This window comes from Anomalospiza imberbis, chromosome 7 (genome assembly GCF_031753505.1).
Source record: "Anomalospiza imberbis isolate Cuckoo-Finch-1a 21T00152 chromosome 7, ASM3175350v1, whole genome shotgun sequence".
NCBI classification, from domain to species: Eukaryota; Metazoa; Chordata; class Aves; order Passeriformes; family Viduidae; genus Anomalospiza; species Anomalospiza imberbis.
In genome coordinates, this window is record NC_089687.1 from 39,054,412 (window position 1) to 39,073,281 (window position 18,870).

The 18,870-nt window shown below is 49.7% G+C and overlaps 1 protein-coding gene across 10 annotated transcripts in view; it reads right to left on the minus strand.

Annotated features, from left to right (window-relative positions):
• The window catches only part of PCBP3 (poly(rC) binding protein 3), a 56,723-nt gene that overhangs the window by 16,307 nt on the left and 21,546 nt on the right, over nt 1-18,870 (minus strand). For 4 of the 10 annotated variants that reach the window (XM_068196751.1, XM_068196750.1, XM_068196748.1 and 1 more), the window contains exons 4-11: nt 11,397-11,540; nt 11,100-11,123; nt 10,263-10,295; nt 9,612-9,728; nt 8,981-9,112; nt 8,582-8,710; nt 6,215-6,289; nt 3,725-3,766 (exon numbers count right to left, since the gene is read on the minus strand). In XM_068196751.1, the coding sequence (XP_068052852.1) occupies nt 3,725-3,766; nt 6,215-6,289; nt 8,582-8,710; nt 8,981-9,112; nt 9,612-9,728; nt 10,263-10,295; nt 11,100-11,123; nt 11,397-11,465 (621 nt within the window). In that variant the 5' untranslated portion in view covers nt 11,466-11,540. Of the gene's footprint in view, nt 1-3,724; nt 3,767-6,145; nt 6,290-8,560; nt 8,711-8,980; nt 9,113-9,611; nt 9,729-10,262; nt 10,296-11,099; nt 11,124-11,396; nt 11,541-18,870 lie in introns of those variants that run through there. The other 6 variants (XM_068196746.1, XM_068196745.1, XM_068196744.1 and 3 more) reach the window with 3 other exon arrangements.

The window sequence follows — 18,870 nt, forward strand, 5'->3', positions numbered from 1 at the left end:
AACTGCATTTCTAAATGCCAGCTCTTTAGAAATATGGGGAATTATGGGCTTCAGTCATGACCAGTAGGTATTTCAGATCCTTGTATCCCTTGTTGTGCCAAGGAGGTTTTGCTGTCTGGTCAGGAAGTTTTACAGAGAGGTGTTTGTTTGGAATACATTTTGTGCTCAGTTTTACTGCTCCAAATTAAAAAAAAAAAAAACCAACAAAACCAAAAAAACAAAACAACCAAACAAACCAAGAAAACAAAAAGACACGAAAAGAAAAGAAAACAAACCAAACTGGGCTGAAGTCTGGCAGTGAGCAGGAGGGAGACTCTTTACCACCTCCCACTTTCACAGGTGCTCTGGGAGTAGTCAGCACAGTATCACCCCCCATATTTAAACTGCTTCTTTTGCCCATCATCCCTGGCAATGGGGAGGCAGGAGTTATAGTTTCAATGTTTTGGGGGACAACAAGACTCAAACACCTTTTTGCTGCTGCAGCAGGGCTGGGGAGGGAGAGCGGGGAGGTCTGGCTGGCAGCGGTGAGGGGGAAATGCTGGGAAGAGCTGACCTGGGGGCCTGCGCACACTGGGGGAGGCTGAGGGAAGCAGCAGGAAGGAATAAGACACCTGAAAATCCCTGGACAGGTTACCCGTGGGATCCCTGTCCTGCCTAGAGAGGCATGAGGACACCCAGCCTCCACTGTCTCAGGGGAGAGGTCTCACCACTCCACAAAAAGAGGTGTCTGCACATCTCTGTGCTTGTTTTGGCTGTCTTTGGCTTATTTTAGCCAAAGGTGTAATATGATGGGTTCCTGCCACAACACAGCTGTCTCCAGATAACACTGGGCATGCCACTGCTCCTTCAGGAAGCAGGGACATCAGCATCTACTGCTTTTTAACTTCAGAACTATCCTGTTTTCTGGAGCTGCACCAGTTTCTGGAATTCTTTATGACACCTGGTCCTGCTAGCAGGACTCCAGATGAAATCTCTTTGCCCAGTAGGCTCCAGCCGTGCCCTGGGACTGGGGTCCTGCTTTTGCCAGGGGGGAGACCAAAATATTTTCTAACACTGACCTAGTAGACCCTCCAGACATAGTTCAGATAGTGGGACTTATGCAGCCTCTGCAATTATACCAATATACAAGTCTAGGAGAGGAGAAGATGGCTAGCATCTGCTGTCATAGAAAAAGCTGCTATGTCCATCTCTTCCAGCTCATCTTCCATGGTCAAAGGAAGGGCTAGTCCCCCTCTGCTCTGGTGAGACTGTACCTGATGTACTGCATCCAGCTCTGGGGCCTCCAGCACAGGAAGGACATAGTTCTGTTGGAGCATGTCCAGAGAAGGTCACGGAGATGCTCCAAGGGGCTGAAAGGGGTCCAAGAGAGCTGGAGAGGGACTTTGGACAAGGGCCCAGAGTTACAGGACAGGGGGGAATGGCGTCACACTGACAGAGGGCAGGGTTAGATGGGATTCTGGGAAGAAATCCTTCCCTGTGAGGGTGCTGAGGCCCTGGCACAGGGTGCCCAGAGAAGCCGTGGCTGCCCCTGGATCCCTGGAAGTGTCCAAGGCCAGGCTGGGTGGGGCTTGGAGCAGCCTGGGATAGTGGAAGGTGTCTCTGCCCATGGCAGGGGTTTGGAGTGAGATGAGTTTTAAGGGTCCTTCCAACCCAACCCAACCAGACCCAACCCAACCCAACCCAACCCAGTCTCAGACTCTATGATCCCACAGCTTTTGGGACGGCAGACAGCTACCCATCACATCCCAAACAGCCAAAACCACCCAGGCAATGCTGAAGCTCCTTATGAGCCATAGCTTCCCATGTCCTGGAGTGTCCAGGGGAAGCTATGGCTCATAAGGGTGTCCAGGGAAGGATTTCTTCCCAGAATCCCATCTAACCCTGCCCTCTGTCAGTGTGACGCCATTCCCCTCTGTCCTGTAACTCTGGGCCCTTGTCCAAAGTCCCTTTCCAGCTCTCTTGGACCCCCTTCAGCCCCTTGGAAATCCTGGAAAATCAAGACAGGAGAACACACCGGGCTTTCAAAATTCTGCCCGCTTTGCAAAAGCAGCCACTAAACACAGACACCTAAAACATCTTTAAAATGCCCTAAAAGCACATTCTAGACTGGATTCTACACTGAACATTGTTTAAAATGACCAATCATTGAAAGAACACCCTGAGAGTAAGGATGGAGTCAGTAGCCCCTGTACCAACAGCTTTATTCAGGAAATTTGCTGAGAGTGGGACAGAGTGCAGTCAGCAAATGTATTTTAATCCTGACAATCAGAGGAATATAGGAACAAGGAAAACACTAAGCTGTTGGCACTACTTGCAAAAAAAACCAGGATAAAGACTGCATTGATCTACCCTAACTATACAGGTTATTTAGTTGTATTCTGCTTATGAAGCAAAAGCAAAGAGTACACAGTTAGGAATATTTCTTATCAACCACCACAGCAGGCTGTTCAGAGTACACACATACTGGTGTCACATGAAAAGCCAAAGCCTGGATTCCTCTAATTCCAGTTAAACCATTTCTCCTAGGAAGAAAATCCAGCCTACAGCTCCCAAATGTTCCTATATGGGGCAGGCATTTGTGGTATCAAACAGCCTTGCCACCTTCTCAGCCATGGAAAAAGTAATTCCATGATTTAGTACCCAATGCACTCACTGAAAAAGGGAACGCTGAGCTGCATCAACCCCTTCCCATGGGTGGAATGACTGGAGAAGGCTTTTCACCCACTGCCACATTCTCAGCCCCACTGCAGACCCCTGCCTCACAACAGGAGGGACCCTCTGCAATGGGACCCGATGGGTATTTTTATCCCCTTGGAAACACATTTAGAAAGTTCCTGCCTTTTCTAAGAGCCATGACCACCTCAGAAGCTGAGCTTCGCTGCTTTCCGCAAAAAAATCCTTCAAACAGACTGATTTTCTACTTTCCTTAGTAATTTCAGGTGCACGCATTCCAGCTGTTGATCCCTACATGTTCCCCCACAGAAGTGCTCCCTGACCCCCCACAGGCATGGGAGGCCAGGGGATCCCAGCATCAGCAAACCTGAGGCAGAGCAGATCTGAGCAGCTCCTGTCTCTGCACCAAGGAGCCCAAGGTGAAGTGGGGGCTCTCCCCATGCTGCCCTGCCACCCACAGCAGTGAGACGGCCACCAAATGCAGGGTGACCATGTTGGTCTGGGGGTCCTCAGCAAGGTGAGATTCAGCATGAACACCTTCCCCATCCCTTCTGGGAGACACAGTGGGGGTTTGTCCAATTTCCCTGTCACCCAAAGGAGCACCCCCTCAGAAAGGCACATCCCTGCCCAGCCTTCAAGCACAAAACTCCCAGAGCTCTGGCTACTTCTCACCCCACCAAGGCACTCAGCAGCTAAATATGCCCTTGGCTTACCAACATTTTAAAGACAAGGGGAAAATAGAAGGGAAAGTATTAATTTAATTTTTTTTCTTGTTTTGATCATTTTGAGGCACAAAATGCACAGGATTCTCTCAGAACAAAGGGATAGCGCTGAATAATGCAAGCAATTTAGCATCAGGCCAAGTCCTCAAAAGTAATAAAGTTTAGTGCTAACAGGTTAAAAGGCTACTCGAGGTATTACAGATACTACACATGGCCGGTTACTTTGAAAATACGCTATTAATATTATTGGCTAATATTAATATTATGTGAATTGACAGTAGCATGCAGGTGACAGAAAAGGGTATAAGAAAAATTAGGGTAAAACTCACATCTGGGTGTGGAATAGCGTATTGTCCCTGAATTGTATAGGCCTGTAAAGGAAAAACAAAGATGTTACCAGGGCTGACAGGACATGATGAGAGAACTCCATCCCTCCTTTGGGACCTCCTGTACCACATTAAATTCCCTGGGGCACCAAATCCTTGGGGCAGGAGGGAGATGTTCCACCTCCCATCCAACCTAGACCATGCTGAGCTACCTGACTTCAAGGGCTCAGGCTCAGTTTGGCTTTTTCAGAAGGAAAGAAACAGCTCTTTATAGGTGCCAGCATTGCATGGAGCAGGAATATCAGGCTGTAGCTGGTCTTTGCTGTACAAAAAATAAGGATCAGTTGCACGGGGGTTGAAAGTGGATGATATTTAGTGCCCCTCTGATAACCAGAACTACCTGTGTAGCAGGTGCACACTGACATCACTGCCCAAAGCGTGATCCCAAAAGCAAGCCAGCTCTGTGAGCGTCTCCGTATTTCCAGGTGCACAAGTCCCAGTGGATGCTTTACATCCACCCAGTATATTCCAGTGCTCTGCTGGGGCATTGGAAAGGCATGGAGGTGAGGGCTGCCTGCACTGCGATGCCTTTCACCAGCTGTAATTGATAAATCCATGCAAGTATCTGCCAGGCAAATGGGTTTGTGTGTTTTTCCCATCCTTTGTAGCAATCCTTTCTCTTTTTGTTTGTAAATAACCCCAAAATAAACACCAATGTAGGTGAAGAACCAGACACTAGAGAGCCCAGTATTTAGGACTTAACCAGCTCACAAAATATATCTCACTTGTTGACACATTATACAGATGATTCTGAAAGAAATGGCAAAAGAGATGGAGAACACTTTGAAAAGGGAGAGTAAAGATTGCCAAGAAAAATGAAAGGTAAAAACCTTGGAACCGCCTGCAAATTTGCTGCATTGTTTGCAAAGAGCAAAGTGTTTTGTGTGAAGGAAACCCCCAAAATCATGCAGGAGGAAAAGGGAAAATGGCTGTCTCAGTGCCCACCAGCATCCCAGCACAATGGGGACACGACAGAGGCTGAAGAGTTGCCCGTCACAGTGGTTTAATTTGGCAATTGGTTTTTGATTAGAAAAACTGAGTCAAAAAAGGTAATCAAGGGCAGGAAGGTGTCTTGGACAGATGCAACTCAACTCTGACCTTTGAGGTCTGGTCCCTTTGGCAGCTGTCATTGGCTGCTACATCACTCAGCCTGCTGAGCTCCTGGAGGCTCATCCCACCCCAAACACCTGTCACCACTGTCACCAGCTGTCCTCGGCACGCCCGCCCCATGCCACCCCCGGGCAGAGTCAAAGGGCTCCCAACATTGGGAAGAGCTCTCACTTCAGAGACAGCTGCTTCTTCCCATGATGTTACTTCTGTCCAAGAAACCAACCATTCACAGCAGGAGAATTGCTGCCTCTATCTCACTCTCCCTTTTGAATAGACCAGGCAGCTGGACTCGAAGTTCTTTTCCAGGACGGCTGCTCAGATGGAATGACACACTCCTGATCCCAATGACTGACTAATTCAGCCTGAAACAGCCTGTGCTCTGGGCTTTGCTCCTGTTCTTAGTTTGTACTTCTATTTATTATAGTTGGAGAGAAATTAAATAACATGTGGAGCTGCTCTGGGTGGCATAAGCTGTGGTTTTGTGGTGCTGGAGCTCTTGGGAAGGTACATCCCCTGCTGGATGTCATGCACTTCAGCATGGTGGCATCTACAGGCAGGCCCTCAGTCATCAGATGAGGTGAGGAGATGAGGTGGAGAAAGCAACAGTGCAAGTTCCCTCTTTAGAAACAGCTGTTTGCTCAGCTGCTCTTGTTTCTGCTAATTTTTGTTTTCAGAATAACCTCCAGCTCGCCTGTGTGATGGTTATCCCACAAAGGAAAAACCACCCCAAAGCTCACTGCTGGAAATAACACATGATGTCTGCAAGGCTGCAGTGTCACTGGGGGTGACACAGTGCAGGCTCTGCCACAGGAGGAAGCAGGACCCCAAACCAGCTGAGCACCAGGGAGGGAAACACGGCTCTTCCATGGTGGCTGCCCTGAGCAGCGGAGTAGCTGTGACAAACCCTTTCTACCTTGGATCAATTACAGCTACATAAAGGTACTTTTAATTGAGCTGGATGTGCCAGAGAGCAGTGATGGCCTCTTGTTCAACAATGCTTTTCTAATCCTCTCCTTCTCAACCACTGACAAATACTGAACTTGGGTCTACTGAAGTAAATTCCAGCCTTTCCTTTGTGTGACACCCTGACATGGAGATGACATCCTGTCTCCCCAGGCTGACTCTTCCCTTCTGCTCATTGTCCAGCATCCACCACAGGAGCTAAGCCAAGAGCTTTCAGTCCAGCTGCCGTGGCACACAATGGATGGGATGACACCATGCAAGTCAGAAGGCAAGAAACCTGAGTGCACTAACGGGCAGCGGCTGGTGCTGCAGTAAAAGGCTCAGGTTGGCAGTGGAGGCTGCAAGCGGGTCGGCTCTTACCTGACCACCTGCAAAAATGACAGGGGTGGAGGCGGGCTTTGGGCGGTAGGGAATGGTGGCACCTTTTGGTGGGGACTAGGAAAAGGGATAAGGAGAGGGAGAGAGAACATTAGAACAGCTTTCCTGAAATGGTGGCAAAAAGTGTTAGAAAGCACCTAACAGAGCACGGCCCCCGGGGCCGCCACAGCAACACCCGCACCAGACAACACCGCATTTCTGGACAGGAGCACATGGGGGAAAGAGAGGTTTCATGGGCAACAAGGACAACCTGGAGCACGGGAGATCCCCTGCCAAGGCACGGGCCCCTAAATGGCCTCCTGGACCTTCGCTGCCTCCCTCAGCTTTGCTCTGCTCTGCACAAACCACGTTGCCTGCTCTAGGCTCTGGAAACCCTCCTCAGAATGCCCTGAGGAGAGCCTCAAGCAGCAAGATGGGGAGGTACAGCCCATCTGAGCAACCTGGCACCATGCTGAAGCTCTTTGGCTGCCCTCATCTTCCTCACCACTGGAACAGGGTCACCTTCAGGCCTTGGTGCGGTCCATCGCCATCTGAGCTGTGACGTGGGTGCAGTGAGGCACCTGTGGTCTGTGTCAGCTGAGAGGTGGTCCCTGCACATGGCAGGGGGCTGGAATTAGATGGTCTTGAAGGTCCCTTCCAACCCATACATTCCGTGATTCCATGATTCTGTGGTCTTGCTGCTCTCTGTTGGGTCTCTGGGTAGGTCTGAGCAGAACTGCAGTGAATGAGTCACTGGTGTGATGAGCAGGAGCTGCTCACCCAGGTTCTCCCTCCTGGTTTTCTCCTGAACAACTTACAGGCTATAGGAAACATGGAGGTTTCTAGGGATCAGGAGAGATTTCAGCTCTCCTTCTGCTTTCTACCCAAAATTAAACAACTCAGTGACTGCTATATAAGGACAGGCAATAGAAATTACTTTATCTCATGGAATTTTTTTTTTTTCCTCTACATTTTTTGGATATCTATTTGCAGACAAGGAGCATTATCTAAATCTTGCTGCTAAGAACCTGTCTGTGGGAAAGCTGATCAAAGTACGTCTCCAAACCCACTCATTCTTTTATTGCATTACAAATCTAGGAGGGGACGAGCTGGGATTATCTGTTTAGATAAGACTGAAAGGTGATATGGAACATTTCTGTGAGCTGTTAAAGCCAGGGCACTTTCCAGATTTCAGACTGCAAGAAGACTTGTAGGTTTTTCTCTTTCCCATGGCTGAGCTGTACGGAGGAGCAGTACATCTTGCTTTGTGAGAAAAACTTTTTAATACATCTGGCAAGCATCACCTCAGGCTCATCTCTCCTGCAGTCTGTGACCTGGAGTCATCGGGTGCTGCAGTCTGTGACCTAGTCATCCAAAATTCCTCTGGCAGCAGTGCAGCTGCCTGAGCATCACAGCCAGCAGGGATGGGTAATGTGGCTCCTGGCTATCCCTCCTGAGATGTGCTGCTGCCAAGCTGAAGATGCTTCCATCTGGCTTTGCATCACCTTCACCAAGCCCTGCCATCCCCATCTGCAGCTTTTCCAGTGGGAAACGTGCTCCTTCCTGCTATGAAAGGGCTGTGCAGCTAGGCAGAGGGCCTTACATCGGTCCTGCTTTGTCTGTCTCTGGGATGCACCAGGAGTAGCATGTGTCACCATCCTGTGTCCCAGGGCCTTTCCTCCTGGAGCTTCTACCATCTGAGGTGGCAGGTGTGTACGTGAGGCATGTGGCTGAGGTCATCTCCAGCAACTGGTACACCAGCATTTCTCCATGGCAGAGATCTTTCAGCTTTGCTTGTCAGCATTTATCCCAGAAAAGGGCACCCTGGACATATATCCATGTGCCCTACAGTCCCTGCTCTCCACCAGCCTTCCTCACTACCATTCCCACTGTGCCTCACTGGAACACAGCCTTGTGCTCCCAGTTCCAGCTCCCCCAGCGCAGGGGATGCTCTAGCCTCCTTCTCCTGGTTGTGGTCCTTGTGAGGCAGAGACCAGGTTCTTGAAGCAGTGGCTGTAGCCCCTACAGCCACTTTTCATGGCACCCTGAGTGCTGCTGGGATGCCAGGCCAGGCTGTCCTAGCTTGCTGGCACCCCTATGCCCTGAAGGCACCCTCTGCCCTGACATAAACCACCTCCTTTGGGGCACCCGACCAGACAGGCTTCCAGGGTGGGACTCTAGAAACTACGGACAATGGTGGGGAAAAGACATGGGGTGTATTTCCAGCAGAGGTACCAGGAAATGAGAGTGATCCAACAACGCGTGGTGAAGGGGACGAGAGAGACACACTCCACAGCTCCCAGCGCTGTAGTGGGGCCAGCTGCAATTTTTTTTCCATATGTACTTTACCCCCTTTGTTACAGACTGTACCTCCAGCATCACCACACAGATCTGTTTGACACACTGGATAATTGCGTCGGGTGTCCCCGAGATTGTCACCGCCCGCTCCGTGGAGTTGGGCAGCATGTCCCCCGCCACTTGGACCTGAGCACCTGTGGACTGGAGACAGAAAAAGAGAGGAAGGAGAAATCCCACAGGTGAATGCCTTCACTCAGAGCCAGCTCCAGCTTCAACACCATGCACCTCCCGAGGGCTCGGCATGTGGCATCCCGTGGGATGCTGCTCCTACATCAGCCACACCATCCTGGGAAGCAACATGATGCATGATGCAGCACAGGGATCCCCTTTTCCAGGGCAGCTCCCCCTTGGCTGCAGATCAGCTCTGAGGAGCTGCACTGAAGTGCAATAATGAAATGGAATCTGCCTTACCTCTCGGATTTCCTTGATCTTGGAGCCCCCCTTGCCTATGAGGGAGCCGCACTGACTTGCTGGCACCACCAGCCGCAATGTCACCGGAGGTTTGCTGGTAGCGGTGCTGTTACTCATGGAGTTGGTTATGTCCTTGGGAAGGAAAAGTGCAGCACGTCAGCCCTTGGTACCTGACCAGAGCCACGTCCAGTGTCCAGTTGGCATATCTACACACGTTGTAGTCAGGTGACTAAAGTGTTCCCTCTTGAATGCTTCCAGGGATGGTGACCATCACTGCCCTGGGCAGCCTGTTCCCAGGCCTGACCAACCTTCCAGAGAAGAAATCTTCCCTAATATCCAACCCAAAACTGAGGTCATTTCCTCTTATCCAGTCACCTGTTACCTGGGAGAAAAGACCAACCCCTAAATGGCTACACTCTCCTTCCAAGCAGTTGTAGAGAGTGAGAAGGTCCCCCCTGAGCCTCCTTTTCTCCAGGCTGAGTCCCCCAGCTCCCTGAGCCACTCCCCATCAGACTTGTGCTCCAGACTCACCCTAGTTAGAGATGTGTGAAAGGTTCTGTGCTGAGACCCAGTTAGGCAAATCCAACCAGGCACTGCTGTCCCCATTCATGGGCTGGCTCACATTTCTTACCTCCTCAAATTTGTAGGCAATCATGGCAAAAGCCTTGAAGATGGCATCAGTGGGGCCAGTGATGGTCACAATCCGCTCAGGGCAGTTCCCCTCCGAGATGTTGATCCTTGCCCCGCTCTGGAAAGAGAAGAGGACTCCTGGAATAGCCACAACCAAGCAGTCAGGTTGGGTCCTCTCTCAGCCTGACACCTGTGCCAGCCTCATAGCATTCCAGCTAACCTCCCAAACTCCCACCCCGCCTCTGCAGTGACTTCAGCCCTGCCTTATCCCAACCCTTCGAAAGCGTTTCCAATGTTTTATTTGCAAAGCAAACCCATGGGATCGGGGTAAGACCAGCTCACGGGGTCATTGCCTATTAAGAGTTTTGCTCACTGTCCTGACAAATCCCTGGGAGCTGCAGGCACAAAGACCCTGGACAAACTCGAAGCATCTTACAAGTGACTTAATTTCAATGTTTCATTAAATACTTGACTCTGGAAAATGTGACAGGAGTTTGTGAAGGAAAAAAACTGGTCCAAAGAGCTCTGGGGACAGCTGGCTTGCTTGTCCTGACCCTGGGAATTACTGCACATATCACACAGGGCAATGTGCAGCTATGGCTACTCTGCACTCCTTTCCTCCTACAAATCATCCACAGAGCAGGCTTCTCACCTCCTCACGCATCTTCTTCACAGTCTCTCCTTTCTGAAACAAGAGGGAAAACCAAGCCATTACAGAAAATTCACAATTTCTACCTTTAAAACAATCCTACCAAAAATGCATCTCCCTAATACATGCCAATGTGTAGCCAAAAACATGGGAGCTGTGGTGCCTGGCCCTGAATCCTCATGTGATGGTCAGCTGAAGTGCTGAGCATGTAAATCATCAAATATATATATATATATATATATACAAATTCACAACTGTGAATCTTCCCAGAGATGGACATGCTGATGGAAAAATAAGGCACAAGCCTACAGGGAAAACGTGTTCATGCTGCAAAACTTTGCTACTATAAACCTTTCTTTTAAAACCACCAAAAAAAAAAAAAACAACAAACAAACCCTAATACTCTATAGCCAGGACTTTCCAAAACACTGTGGAAACACCAGAGCAACTCAGGAAGTTTTTTTGCACATGGTAAATGGAGTCCTCTAGCCTCAGAGACAGGGGCTATAGAATTACTTAAAATATAATTTAAATGTATCTGTGTGACATTTTTAGCATCTATTAATGAGTTATTTGATGAAAACACCAGAGCAACGTGACTGTAAACTCTCAGCCATCAGCCAGTGAAGCAGCTGGAAACAGTTTGGTGGTTGGTGAGGTTTTTAGGGGAATGGTCTTTTGACCCCTTTGTGGGTCTCTCCTGATTTCTGGCTCAAAAATGCAGCAACTAGTTCAGGCACCCAACACTTTTCAGGACATCACAGGGAAGAGGTGACTATGGCATCTGCCATACCACAGGTGCAGGAACAGCATCAAAGGTACATTAAAAGGCATCCTTACCTTCCCAATGATGCTTCCAACTTCCTACACAGAGAAAAAGCCAAAACCAGAGGAACTGACATTAGAAAACATGATGAGAATCCAACCCAACCCCATAATGAAGACCTGGTGGGCATTGTCCCCAGCAGGGGGACAGGGTCGAGGGGCAGGAAGGAGAGGGAGCAGGAGCACCATGCCACCCTCCCCACTGGCAGGACAGCTGTTCCCGGGGCTGGGACAGCTGGACAGAGCTGGGTGAGGGGCTGGGCAGGTGGGAGAGGGACCTGTGAGGACACCCCCGCTGTGGGAGCCCCTTACCTTGCCATGCATCAGCAGCCGGATGGTGAGGGTGACGTTGAGGCCGCCTTCGGAGACCTTGGACTCCATTTCCTACCAGGGGACGGGAGACGTGCGTTAGCTGGGAGAGCAGCCCCGGCAGAGGCAGCACCTTGGCAGGATCACCTGGGGACACAGCGGGAAAGGTTTGCTCTCAGAACAAGTTCCTCGTGGTGGGATGGACCCCACAGAGTAGCTAAAAAACAACTCTGGACCAGGGCATCAGATGAGCAGCCTGGCCAAGGGCCAGAGGCTGCAGTGGGGCTTTAAAGCACCCACAGCACCCATCTAGCAAACCAAAGTTCACCATTTCCAGCATCAAGAAAACCACAAGGCACTTTTTCAGTGGTCAGGAATTGTCTATCTGACTCCAGGAGCACTGAATGGGAAGGACAGAACTGGCATCCTGGTTGCCACACATCCTGACCTGAGAGCTCCCCAGCTGGGCAGACTGTGGACCACATCACTTCCAGCCACTCCTGTCACACATATCTAAGGAGACCGTGCTGTTTTCCTTTTCCATTCTCTCTCTTTCCTCCTCTGCCCTCTAGAGGGTCACTGATGTTTTGAAGTCAATGTGGAGAAATAAATAAAAACCACAGAATGGCAACAAATCCTTCATTTTTCACTCCTGATGCCTCTTTAGGAGCACCTCTGCATGAGGACGTGGCATATGAAATGTCCCTGCAGCCCATTGCATGGGGAGAGCACTCCTGTCTCAGAGGGAGGTGCCAGCATCCTTCTACGTGCAATGCTGAGGGATACAGAGTAATTCTCCCTCATGTTATTTAATCCCTCAGTCTGTATCAGATGGGAGTTTTTTCATCCTGCTCACAAGCATCTGGCATTTCCCTTTGCTCAGGCAGGAACTTAAGTGAGCAAAGAAAGCAGGAGATAAACAAGTTCTCAAGTACTGCTTTAATGCAAGTTGGGATGAATAAACAGCAGCAATGCACAGACCAAGTCTGGGATATGGGTTTGATGCAAAACCTCTTCCTAGAGGTTATTATGAAACCCAAAATGGATAAACTCACGTGGTTTGCAGGGGGATAGAACTCCCTAAAGCTAAAGGATGCTGGCTCACTGGGAATGAGGCTGCTTATGATCTACATGCAAACATGGGGCTTGAGGCTGCTGCATGTTACAAATGAAAGAAAAGATGGAATCCTCACAAGAAAGATAAGAAATGAAATGTGCTGAACACCAAAACAGGTTCACTGGCACAGGTTGCCCAGAGAGATTGTGGGCTCCCCATCCCTGACAGTGTCCAAGGCCAGGTTGGACAGGGCTTGGAGCAACCTGGGATAGTGGAAGCTCAAAGATAAGCTTTAAGGTCCCTTCCAACCCAAACCATCTGGTTCTATGTCAAGCCAAAAGGTGCTTTTCAGGGTGGGGAGAAGGAGAATATTCCGAGGAAAAAGGCAACCGACACTGGAGACTAAAGTAACAGGAATGGGCTGAGACGCTGTAACAGAACAGGCAAGATCAGGAATTTTCAGGACTGAGCCTACTGTAAGGTGTACAATGAAGGAAAAGAGTAACTAGCTGTGTTGGTTAACCCCAGGCTGAGTCCTGCATGGGAAGCAGTGCCAAAAAGGGTCAATAAGCTGATAGGTGGAGGTCAGCATTTCCAGTGCTCACAATGTGCTAGGAGACAAACTCCTGCACCGGAGACATCACAGAATCATAGAATGGTTTAGGTTGGAAGGGAACTTAAGCTATTCCATTCCACTCCCCTGCCATGGGCAGGGACACCTTCTACTATCCCAGGCTGCTCCAAGCCCTGGAGTCCAACCTGGCCTTGGACACTTCCAGGGACACAGCTTCTCTGGGCACCCTGTGCCAGGGCCTCCCCACCCTCACAGGGAAGAATTTCTTCCTAAAACCTCATCTAATCCTCCCTTCTTTCAGTCTAAAGCCATTCACCCTGGTCCTGTGGCAGGGAGGGTGTTTGCCATCCCCAGCTCCACATCCCTTGCAGGAGGAACCCTGCATCAGGCTGTTACGTAAATGCTTCCAATTGATTGAAAAAGTGGGTCATGTGTTAGCCAAATGCTCCTGGCTTTAAGATTTATCAGCATTATTAAATTAAACACGCTTCATGCTCCAGTGAGCGGGAAAGCTATATTGGCCTTTTCTTAATCATACTAGTGAAAGGTAAGTGTTTTATAGGGGACTCATGAGCTCAATGGAAGGCATGGCAACAATAGATCCGAAACATTTACTCTGGGCACAGGCCTCCCCCATCAGCCCTCATTCTTCATGGACAAAGGGCTGGAAAAATTATCCCTCAGAATGCCATTTTGAGCATTTCAGAGTATTCCCTGCCTGGAGAGAGAACAATCTCAGCCCCTTCCTCTTCACCATCGTGTTCTGCCTTGTTCACCACAGCTTTGAAATGGCTCCCTTTGTCGAGCCACTTGAAAGCCCTGAGGACACCATTACATGCAGCCCAATGGACAGAGTAGATACAGAGCCCAGCTCCAGCCCAGTGCGAAGCAGGTGCAGCCCCACAGAGGTCAAAGACATGGAATTAGGAGACAGAAGTGTCAAGCTAGGCCCCATAAGGGAAGTTCCACAGTGAGTCAAGCCAGGCTCTGCCAAGCATCACACCTGGGCAACCACAGGTGGAGGACTGGAGAATCCTCCTGCCACGCATGGGGAGCAGGCAAAAGTTTTTGCACCACAGCAAGGGGAGATCTGCCCCAAGGCTGGACAATGCCCATCCAAAGGATGATCCCATTCCACAAGAAATAGGCCTGTTAATTGCAGCTGCCTTTGCAAAAGTGCCTGGAGGAGACATCATCAGTTCTCAGAGCAATCTGGTTCTTCCTTGGTTCAAATATATTCAATTCTGGGAAATTTCCTTAATCTATCAGGAATTCCCTATGTCTGAAAAAGCAACTCAGGAATCAGCAGTCAAGGAATAGGAAGGAAAATGAAAGCCCAGAACAGCAGGAAGACTCATTTTCCTCAGATGCAAACGTACGCACTCCAATTTTTCTCTTTTCCCATTTTTTAGAGGTTGGAGCAATTGCCTCAGCTGGCGCTCTTGAGTTTATGTTCGCTGATACCTCACAAATACCAACAGATCCCTAAAATTTGAGCAATTCCCTTCCAATTAGAGGAAATCTGAACACTGTGTATTGAATTAATTTAATAACATGATCATCTCCCATACAGGAGGAGGCACATGTAGCAGAACAGGAGGAGGGAAATGGAGCTCTGGGCTGGAAGTTGCTCTCCAGCCTAGCTTCCATACAGGAGCTGGAAAAGCAGATGCTGGGATCCAGGGAATCATGCCTCTGATATCCTATCAGGGATGTTATCCCTGATGGCAGGAGGCTCAGCTGAGCTTGGGCAGAGCCCAAATCCCTGCAGGGGCTGGGGGACATTGCTAGCCCTGTGCTTGCTGAAGCCAGCCCTTGTCCTCCTCTTCCTCCTGCCATGCATTCCTAGGGCTCGCTGGATGCACAAGCCCCATGCAAGCAAGCTTTGCTTCCTAGAATTGTTTTTGGGGGGTATAGCAATGTTTTGTTCAAGCTGTCCAAAAACAAACAGAGAGGACAACTCTGTGCAAAGATGCCCCACTGGCATAACTCACCCCCTCCCTGAAATGTCTAGGTGGAAAGTTCACAGGCACCAACAAGCCAATGCAAAGGAGAAAGTCTCCATCAGCCCCCCACACCCATCACAGGGTCTCCAGAAAATCCCACTTTCTTGTAGGGGTATCAAAGAATCACAATATGGTTTGGGTTGGAAGGAACCTTAATGCTCATCTTGTTCCACCCTCCTGCCATGGGCAGGGACACCTTCCACTGTCCCAGGTTGCTCCAAGCCCCGTCCAACCTGGCCTTGGACACTTCCAGGGATGGGGCAGCCACAGCTTCTCCTGGTCAGTGCAGGCTGATAAAATCCAACACCTCAGACCCCTGCTGACCACAAGCCCTTGATCTGTGCAGGTAAAGAGCAGGATGGGCAGGGCCTTGGTCTGTGCAATCCCTGCTGTGCCACCTTCCCAAAGGACCACACCCAAAACCCCCTTTGCATCCTCCAGCACACTGCGATATCCCACAGTCAGGATTTCAAATAGGGGTGGCAGAATTTAGTGTTGGGGATTAACATCTGGGACAGAACATCCAACACTCAAGATAGCATTTTCCTCTGTGAGGGAGGAAATGGTTAAACACCTCTGACTTCTCCATATCGTCTTCACAAAACTCTGACCAGGGTTTTCTGACCCTTGGAAGACAATGGATGTGTTAAAAGCAGAGAAAAGCCAGAGAGGCCAGGAAAGAGGATATTTTTCTGACATTTTAGGCTTTCTAGCCTGTTTTCCCAAGAAGGGCTGCCTGTTCATCTGAGTAAGCAGGAGCTTTCTCCCCACTCATCTCCTGCTGACTTGATCTTGCCATTAGGACCTAATCCGGCGATTTCCAGCGCGGTGTTTTAGCAGCTGGGAAGCTCGACGATGCAGCCAGCTCGGGATTATGACGACAGCGCAGTCTGGCCAGGTCAAGACAGGGTTGAAAGGAGGAAAAACCTTAAATCACATGTAAATGCATCAGCCACCAACGCGCTTCAGCTGTTGGGAGTTGAAGCTGTGCGAGGGCAGTAGCACCATCTACATGAGTGACAGCAAAAGCCATTTGGGAACAAAGCTGCAGTTCCAGCTGCTGCCATTTTCCATAGCTGTAGTCATTTTGGTTGACCTTTCCTCCTCTCCACTCTCCAGCTTTGTGGGAATATTTTACCAAAAAAGATGCCCTGTGCCCTCCTAGTACGTCAGCCAGAGGATATTCCTGCCTCTCCCCTGCCTGTGATCATTAAAAGCAGCACAGGAGACAAATGTCCTGCTCTGGCTCTCACAGCAGGCATCTCTGGAGGCTTCTTTCTCAGTTGCCTGTTCCCATTTCCCTGCTCCCCTCCAGCTGAGATGACAGCCTTACAGAATCATTTAGGTTGGAAAAGACCTCTGTGAACACTGAGTTCAGCTGTTTCTCCAGCACTGTCAAAGTAAACCCTGTCCCCAGGTGCCACATCCACGTGCCTTTTTAGCAGTTCCTGGGATGGGGACTCCACCACTGCCCTGGACAGCCTGTGCCAGTCCCTGACCACCCTTTCCATGAAGAAATTTTTCCTAATATCCAATCTAAACCTCCTGTGGCACATCCTGAAGCCATTTCCTCTTGTTCTGAACGTCTGCGCTGATACAATGATGCAAAGCTCCAATGCAGTCACACTGCAGTGGGCACAGCCACATCACAGCCAAACACCTGCCCTCCCCTCCAGGAAATTCCCAGTTGATTTCCTGGTTTTCTCCTTTATCTGGTGAACCCCACTTATGGGCTCAGGCATTAGCCTCCACCAAAGCAAGGTGGGAGTCAGTCCAGGGAGAACGACTAGTTTTGTTGTGATGGCAGAACCACTATAGCAATCTTTTGTGTCAAGATCACTGGATGAAACTGTAGCCTTTCCCTGCCAACCTCCCCAGGATGATGGTCTGGAACATCCATTTTTCCCACTGCAACAGGACAGTAGGATGAGAGTACCTATCTCTGTGCCCTCATACATTTGTGGGAGACAAAACCTTGAGGTTTGTGTTCATTGCAGGTTTAGAGGAAAATCAGGTACCTGAGAGATGTATCTGCAGAGATCTACAGCGCGCAGAATTCTCACTCACTCATATGAGCTGCTGCAGTGTTGCAAGCAGAGGTCAGACACAGATGAGTGAGAGAAATGCAATGTAGTAGCAGCAGGATGTTAGATGTCCTTAGGAAAACCAGAAAACCTTGTTTGGGCTCTTTTCAAGGCTTTTTGATTGTAAGACCCCGAGCAAAACCAGTGGCTTGGACCTGTTTAACCACCATCTCAACAAGGTTATTAGAATTACTAAGAGTTATTCAAAGAATAATGGGGACCTCATTTAATTTGTTTAATTAAAGCTGATTTTGGAAGGCTGGGGTGAGAAGGGAGGGGATGGGATCATCGTGCTATAATTCAGCCACTTCCAAATCACTCTCTTAGTTACTTCTGGAACAACTTGCCAATGAAAACAGTATTTTCAATGAATGTCACACTGTGTAAGTGCCATCAGGAACTTCCCCCTATGAGGTGATGAAAGCCAGTGCTCACTGCAGCTGGGTCCACCACAATTCAGTGACCAGAAGCACCAAGAGATGTCTGTGAGCCTTTGGCAAGACCCTGAGTGCCAAGGAAATAACATTTCCTGGGGTAAGGAACATCGACTCTTTCTCCTTTGGTCTACCAGCAGATTAAAGGATAGATAAAAGGAATTACAGTTTTTTCCTGAAATACCAGCTCTCCCTCCAAGCCCAAGCCATTATTTTGGAGAGGTTGGGAGCATCCATCGGAGCTGCTGACAGTCCAGCGAGGATCAAGCATTGGCTGGGTCCTGGCTGATGCCAGGTGACCCAGCAGGCTGAGGGAGGCAGAGCCATCAGCACTGCACTGCCCCCCCAGACTGGGCTCTGCCGCTGGGCTCGGCACTGCGGAGTGGGGCGGGTTCTGCTGCAGAAGCCAAGCCAGGGGAAAGAATCCCAAACGTCCAACGTCATCGCCTGGCACTGCAGAGACCAGGAAAGTGACTGCTGCAGTGCCACACTCTGCGTCCACATCACTGACCGCGCCAGTGGGACCTGGGAAGTACTACAAGCAGTGCTGCAGAGGGCAGCTGCACTGAGCCTGCCAGAGAGTGGAGTAACTGTGGGGTGTGCAGGGAGCTGGGTGGGTGAAACCACTGGAAAATGGCTGGGAAATGCTCTAAAACCCCCAAAATATTGATCAGGGACAGTCCTGTTAAAATGCCAGGTGACAACCCAGGTGGGAGAAGCTCTTGGCGAGCAGAGCAAGAAGCCAAAATGAGCTTAGCAATATGAAGAAAATAAGATAGAATTTTGCAACTTAACTGTGTGCAATTAAGTGCACAGAACAGAGGAAAAGCTCCCCATCCACCTGAAAGTGGCTGGGAGTGACAAGCTGACTTGCAAGATCAGGAGAAGGAAACCAGGAATGGTGAATTGACTCTTCAAAGGAGATCCAGACAGCAAAGAGCAACCACAGACCCCTGGGGCCAGCAAACACGGACCCACGGGGAAGGGCTGGAGGAACCAAGGCTCTGCAGCAGAGGAGGGCAGAGGGACACAGGGTCTTGAGAGAGAGGCTTCAGCTGCACTGAAGAAGATCCAGGAAAAGAGCTTCTCCACAGCCACACCATGCTGCCAGTTGTTCTTCTTTAAATCTTCCAGACATTCACGTGTTGGGAAATAAAGCTCATCTCTATTAAACAACCACACTCACAACCTTGACACCAAGCCAAATGCACCCAATTCAGCGTTATTTCCTCCCAGCCAAAGGCCAAGGAACAGAAGCCATGAGGTGCCACCTTGCAGCAGGAGATGCCTCCACAGATGCCCCAGGAACGCTCTGCCAGAAT